The sequence below is a fragment of the Propithecus coquereli genome, unplaced genomic scaffold (assembly GCF_000956105.1).
Source record: "Propithecus coquereli isolate 6110/MARCELLA unplaced genomic scaffold, Pcoq_1.0 Scaffold943, whole genome shotgun sequence".
Lineage (NCBI taxonomy): Eukaryota > Metazoa > Chordata > Mammalia > Primates > Indriidae > Propithecus > Propithecus coquereli.
In genome coordinates, this window is record NW_012155763.1 from 165,910 (window position 1) to 173,386 (window position 7,477).

Below are 7,477 nucleotides of genomic sequence, written 5' to 3' on the forward strand. Positions count from 1 at the left end.
GTACTCAGCCACACAATTAAATTCAGGTATAACACGTAATGGTTAATGTCTTCTCCTCCTTTCTGATGTGTGAAACTGTTACTCCTTTGCTTTATTGTTATGTATTGACATGCATAATGTGATGTATGGAAAGCATCCAACCACTCTCATTTTTGTCTTTCAACTTGTCTTTTGATAACCAACTGATTATCTCCGTTTGGTGTCTTAATATAGCAAATGAAGAGATTTCTTAACATTTAACCCTCCTCACGTTAACCATTCTTGGTGCACTATTCTTTGCATACGCTGACCTGGATTATGTTTGTTAATATTTGGAGCTTTTCTAGTAATGATGAAAAGCAACCACATCTGCAGCCAGGAGCCAATAATCCAGCTGAGAGATGCAGGAAGAAGAAACCGTGTTCACAGAACCTCACTCAAGTGGCGTCCAAAGCCGAGAGTTCGCAAAGGAACACGCAGGGGGTGATCAGTGAGAGGCAGGGAGAGGCGCGGCAGGAGGCCTCCTCCACTTGCAGAACAGGAACGCTCTGCTCTCTGTGGGCAGCCCGTTCCGCCTCCCCATACATCCCCAAGTGTCCTGGGCTCCTCCCCTGCTCCCCGCCCCCCACTGGCGTCCTCCCTTGGAATCCTCGGCCCCGCCCCTCTGATTCTGGCCCCGCCTCCTCGAGGACGCCAGGCCCGCCCCACATCCCGCCCCCCCGCCTCCCAGCCCCTTAGCCTGTGTGCTTCCCGTGACGCACCGGCGCACCAGCGACCACTCGCGTTGTGGGCGGGGCCCGCTCTAGCGCCTGGGCCCTGCCCCATGGCTCCGCCCACAGCCCGCCAGGGGGCTGGGCCCGCCTCCGCGGACGTGCACTTCCGCCGACGCCTGGGCGCTCCCTCCTGTGAAGCCCAGCGGAGCTCAGCAGAACAAGCCGGGCGCGATGGATCGGGCGCAGGTGATAAAGACCCTCCTGGCCAGGCCTCTTCGGGCCGACGCGCGTCGGTGGAGGAACCCGATTCCCTTTCCCGAGACGTTTGACGGCGATACCGACCGGCTCCCGGAGTTCATCGTGCAGACGGGCTCGTACATGTTCGTGGACGAGAAGACGTTCTCCAGCGACGCCCTGAAGGTGACGTTCCTCATCACCCGCCTCACGGGGCCGGCCCTGCAGTGGGTGATCCCCTACATCAAGAAGAACAGCCCCCTCCTCAACGATTACCGGGGCTTCCTGGCCGAGATGAAGCGGGTCTTTGGATGGGAGGAGGACGAGGACTTCTAGGCCGGGAGACCCTCGGGCCTAGGGGCGGGTGCTCTGGGGAGGGTCCTCTGCGCCAGTTGCTGCCTCCTGGATTGCCACCGGTGCCCTACTGCGGAGCCTCCCTCCCCTTACCTCCAGATGGGGAGATCGTCCCGAGCTTCTCCCCCTCCTGTGTCGTGCTTGCCTTTGTTCCAGAAATAGCGCTCCAGGCTGGCGCTGCTGCCTGTGGGCCTTGCTCTGGAGCCTCCGCCGCCCTCTCCTGCCAGCCCAGCCCCTCCCATGCACATTTGGACTCTGTCCTGTGCTCCAGCTGCAAGCTGGGGTCCTGTTACACACTGGACAGACCACCCGTAGCTGGCCGCTGCTCACCATCCCCCTGCCACACTGCCAGATTCTTGTGTCATTCTGCTCACACACCTGCGCTGCCGCTGCTACTGCTGTCACCATCCACTGCATCCCACTGCCAGACTGCTGCTCTTAGCGATCTAGACTCACCTTGGAGGTATCTGAGCTGGCCACAGCCCTCGGACAATAATTCAGACAGCTAGCCACCCCCCTGAATGGGGCAGCCAGCCTTTCACCTTCAGCAACACTCATTTCTTTCCTACTCCCAAAGACCTCTTGTGTTCCTACCAGATAGCTGCCAGGGCCCAGGTGTGCCTGGTGGCCAAATCCAGTCACTCATTTTTCCTATGGACCAGTTAGTTTTGCCCAGAATCCATTTCTCTTCTGAATTTGCAGCTGTCTCTGATGTGTGCCTTTTGTTCAACACTAGAATCCCTGCAGTCTGCCCTGCTCTTCTATACTACCTGTACAAAGTCTTTTCTTATTTTCAATAAATGTCAGACACTATTGAAAAAGAAATTGAGTCTCAATCAATATGACACCTTTCCCTCCCTGGTCCTGTAAATTGGGTCCATATCTTGTTCAAAACCTATATGCCCTGTCATTCAGTGACTGATGTTGACCCTTGCATTTTAAAATGAAAGATTGAACTTTGTGGTAGTCCTGGGGATAGAGACCTTCCTGTCAACTGTGCAGTGCCAAATGAAAACCCTTCTAAACGACTCACTTTCATGCCTCTTGGGAAATGGACCTCGATCTGATTTTGGCCCAGGCATGGTAAGGAGAAGTCAGTTAGGGTGCTTTTTGGAGAAAGTTCCCTCATGTCCAAAAAGCTACTTGAAAGCACATATCCCAAATTATTACAAACCATAAATCCCACACATTTATTGGTGAACACCTTTCAAACTTTTACTTAACCCATTATTCAGGGGAACAGCAGAATGGCCTAGGTATTTCAGAAAGAGCATTTACATTTACACTGCTTTGATTGTGCAGGTAGTGGAGAAAAGAATGCAGAACTGTGTTAATTTTGGTACAAATCTGGTTAATGATCTGAAAGACAATACAATTATAACTTTCCCTAATGGGCATAAAAAAGAAAAACATGACTCCTCAATGTTTCTTTATATGTCAGTCTTTCAAATCTGTGCTGAAAAGCCTTTACTACCCCATCTGTTGCTGGGGAAATTTCAATATCCCAATAGAGGAAGATGATCCTAAGGTGGGCATGTAGGACAACACTTAATCAATGCTGCCTTATTTCTAGTATGTGTAATTTGTCCAAAACATATGAATGAGGAATAAATCACAATAGTGTTTTTTCACTTTATTGCATCTCTCTCTTATTTAAACAGGTGAAATTTTGTCATTCACACACAGTTGGTTTGTTTCCCTCACTTCATTCTCAGCAATCTACTCAATACTCAACCAAGAAGCCTTACCTCCAAAGGATGGAGAAAGTTAGACTGACAGTACAGAAGATGAATATAAGAAAGAGAACAGAGAAATGCAATTAATTTTTTATTTTTGGTGGTTGGGGCCAGTAATGACTTAGAGCCTATATTTAAGATAATTACACATTTTCTAACACTCAAATCCACAAAAATTTAATAGTGTCCTGAGGCCTTGGTTCTCAGAAGAATCTGGGTAGTGTAACAGAGGCAAAGGTCTGAAAAAGGCAACAAAATGTTTTATGAGTTGTCTCTTTGAAACCCCCCCCTTTTTGGGAATTAAAACATGCATTCCTTTCCTGAGGTCAGTAATCAAAAGGGCAGAAAAATGTTCTTTGCTGTTTTCTAGTAACTTAAACCACCAGAGATGGCTCAACAGAGTTGTCCAAGGGTTACAAGGTGGTCATCACCAGAGATAAAGTCCACCAAAACCACCAATTATAGTTAAGCAATAGCCTGAAGCCATGACATGTGACACTGGTCACAGACCAAATACCAAGAGCGAAAAGCCTCCTTTTTACGAAGCGTTGTATTTCTGCTTAAAGAGGAGTCACTAGTCCACTGACCTCATTTGCCAGCAAACTAATAAACTTCTCTTTCCTTTTCCTCAAACCACTGTCCTCATTCTTTGTTCTCACTGATTCAGCCATGGGGACAAGTACTAAACTTTTGGTAACAATAGAATGTATTGGTGAAAGTCCTCACTCACCCCTTAACGCCAATGGCCCAAGCACACCCTCGTACACAGAGTTAGCCCTAAGGCAGAGATGGAGTAAGAAAGGGGATTCTAAAGGGACCCTTTGTGAGTATCCCCATTCTGTCTGTCCACCAGGAGCCTGAAGGGAGCTAAAGGAGTATGCTGAGAGATTGAGCACCAGAAGTCCTGGATACAGGGGCTGCTTCCTCCAATTGCCTCTGCAGGGATCCGATGACCTATCTGCTTCTAAGGGTATTAATAATGATAATATTTTGTCTTCCATCATGGGGTGTACTGGGACTACTTAGGTACTGCAATAAGCAGTTCTGAGTAGCAATGAGCCTAAAATGAAAGGTAACAAATCTGTTGGGACCAGGTATGGGAAAAACAAAGATCAGTCAAAACACACACCCAATAAAATAAAATAAGCAAACTGAAAGCCTGAAATTAAAGTCCTCCAAACTATTTAGTGGCATGGGGAAATGGTCACGCCTGACCAGTAAGGAATAAAAGGAGTCTACAAAACAGTCAAAACATAGGGCAATCAAGACCACTGATTGCAGCAGCCCTGCCACAGAGCCCAGCGGATCCTGGAACCTGTTTTCCTCTCCTTGCTGCAGCTGTTTCTGTGTCTTAAGGCAACTGAGAGCATAATGTCACGTGATCAAAAGGAGAACATTTAGAATTTCACAACTCTCATTCCTAAGGATACAGTAAACCTGTTAATTTGGGACTTGGGCTAAAGACTGCAGTAGTACCTGCTCTGCAACTTGAGTGGAGGACTGCATATTTACTCACAGTAGAAACAAACACAATTTTTGCAAGATTATTAGGATAGATTCCTAAAACTAACGTATAGATCAAAGTCCATGTAACACTTTAACTATTTGGACCTGTCAAAAACGTCCCTCCATTGTCAATTCCATATTGCCATTACTTCCTCCTCCTGTAGTGGGCACTACATGTAGTTTCTTAAGGCTTGTCAATAAGAGGAACATGCGTGTACTTTGGAAAATAGAAGTGCGGATATATCTTCTTGGAAGTATCTCTTCTTTGAAAGATTGAAATAAATTAGCTTGTAAAACCAAAAAAAAAAAAAAAGTCCCTCCAGAAAGATTATTTTCAAATTACATTCTCATGAGTAACGTGAGGGAATGTCTCTTTGCCCATCGTTGTTGAACTTTTAATTTTTAATAAAGATAAAATATCCCCAACAACACTTTTTCCCACTATAAAGTTCTTTTTTTTTCCTGCATCATGTCTGTCACCAAAACAATGAGGCTTTTACAAAATTTTTCCTTTCTCCCTCTTCTCCCTCTCTCTTCTATCCTACCATAATTGAGACAATTGGACCCACGACCCCAAATCATGGGGTTGGTGGAGATAGTTGATGTCCGAAAGTATGAAACTTATACAGCTAGGGAGTTTTTAAAAATAATTTTTAGGCCTCTACAGGGAGCAATATTTAACTTATATGAAAGCCTATCAATCACCTCTCTGTCAAAGATCATTAAATGACATTTTCAGGGATGGAGAGGATGGCAAAGTTGAATTTAGACCTTTCCAAAATTCAGGGAGGTCTCCAACAATGAAGTGTTTCCATCTTCCCAAAAGAAGACGTATAAGCAGGTTCCAATGATGAGTTAGCAAAGTTGCCAAGTAGAATAGTGAAAGAAAAAGAAAGAATAAAGAGTACCTGCCCATAAGATGTTGTGAGAAAATAAACAGATCAGACATCAAACAAAATTGCAGACGTAACCATCCACAAATTTGGGCTCCACATTCACATTCACCGTGAAATCTTCAGGAAGGGAATTTAGTCTAAAGTGGTTCTGGACTGTTGTGTAGAGAATATAAAGTTAAAAGGCATGTACATTCAAATTGACTTTCAAGTTACAGGATTGCATATAATCCTCCCAAAGGCTCCACTACTCCCAGTTTGGTCTACCTTCATGGACTCACACAGAGACAACCTGTCTTGGAATCCAAAGCTGAGTAACACCCTGACTATAACCATCATTCTCAGTGCTTTCCTGAACTATCATTAGTTGAGTGGGACTATTACCCTGGCTGGGTCCAGAGTCCCTTTCTCATCAACCATCCAGCCATCTCCAAAGTCAGTTTAATGAATATTCCGCTAGTATCTCCTGTTTGGGCAGGTCACAGGCAACAGAGTGCATTGAGCAGGGCCCTCCTGGGCAGCCCTGGAAACTCAGACTAGCACGGGTCATTTGAGCCCATTATTTGATGAATTGGCACCAATATAATTTATGTAATCAAGGCCATAAAGATGAGGAGCAAAGAACTTGCCATGTAAGTAGCCATGACATCATAGCCAACCCTGTCCACTCTGCCAAAAATAAAACATATTAATATATAATGCTTAAAAATGATGAAGTCTTATGTGTATCGAGGTCCTAATATGTACAAAGAAATGTTAGAGGTCGGGCGGGGTGGCTCATGCCTGTAATCCTAGCACTCTGGGAGGCCGAGGCGGGAGGATCGCTTGAGCTCAGGAGTTCGAGACCAGCTCTGAGCAAGAGCAAGACCCCGTCTCTACTAAAAATAGAAAAAATTAGCAAGTCAACTAAAAATACTAGTCGGGAGGCTGAGGCAGGAGGATTGCTTAAGCCCAGGAGTTTGAGGTTGCTGCGAGCTAAGCTGACACCACGGCACTCACTCTAGCCCGGGCAACAAAAGCGAGACTCTGTCTCAAGAAAAAAAAAAAAAAAGAAATGTTAGATATGCCTCATGCACATGACCTTATTTCATCATTTTGAGATGGGGTCAATATTTCTGCCTACTCCTTCAGGCCAGGACAGATAGAGAGAAACAGACATTTGCAAACAAGTGAATTTATTCCAGGTATTTTAAGCAGGTATATTTAAGCACTTAGTTCAGATAATTGCAAGTAGGGCTGGAGAGGCAGGCCCTAGGTGTCACAGTATTTTTTCATGGTGTTAAGAGTATTAAAACTAATATGTATTGAAGCAGATGCTGTTAATGCTCTGTCCTTATCCCCTTGGAGCTCTTGATCATTTTTGTGCACATCAGCTCCCCTTTTGCTTTTTCTTCCAATAGCTAGAATCTGTGGCTCTTTGTCACAGGACTGCAGAACAAACCCCCTTTTGTCTGCACGCATGAAGAGCTGGTACCTGGGAATTAAAGTCCTCCAGAATTTAGCCTTTAGCTAATGACTGATGGATATGTAGGTATAAACACCCTTGCTCTCGTGTCCCTGATTGGGACAACTCTGACGTGTGACCCATATTATCTCCAGAGTCCTCCTGTTAGATTGTGCCAAAATGGGCTTCTATGAGGCCTTGGTTGATATCAAAAGATTGCTTGGCTTTCTTCCTCTCCTAGTTGCATGGTCCCACCCTTCTGTCACTATATTTTTACTTGGACCACTTCTTAATAGATCACTTTCACATGATCAGAATCAGCTTATGGAGAATCCAATCTAAAAGCACTGCCAAGTTGTTTTCCAAAATATTTCTTTTAAATTACACTGTTGCCCTCAATATATGTGGTCCCATTTCCTCATTAGTACTTGGTATTGTCAGAGTCTAACTTTTTGTCAATTTTAATGCTCTAATTTCCTTGTATTAATTAAATTTATATATTAAATATGCATGTTAACTTTTCAGAGCAGCCACTAAAATAATGTAAATAGTGTATAACTTCTTAACTAGTAGAAGAAAGTAACGAAGTAATACAAAGAACTTAGAACCTTTTAATTA

General features: G+C 44.8%; 1 protein-coding gene across 1 annotated transcript; it reads left to right on the plus strand.

Annotated features, from left to right (window-relative positions):
- The first annotated feature begins 890 nt into the window (after nt 1-890).
- LOC105826938 (protein FAM127A-like) lies at nt 891-2,085 on the plus strand. The gene has a single exon (XM_012664953.1). It carries the CDS (start codon nt 924-926, stop codon nt 1,260-1,262), a length of 339 nt encoding a protein of 112 aa, XP_012520407.1. The 5' UTR covers nt 891-923; the 3' UTR covers nt 1,263-2,085.
- The last annotated feature ends 5,392 nt before the right edge of the window (nt 2,086-7,477 follow it).

Coding starts and splice junctions, on each gene's coding strand:
- LOC105826938 (XM_012664953.1), top strand. CDS start 924: ATGGATCGGGCGCAGGTGATAAAGACCCTCCTGGCCAGGCCTCTTCGG.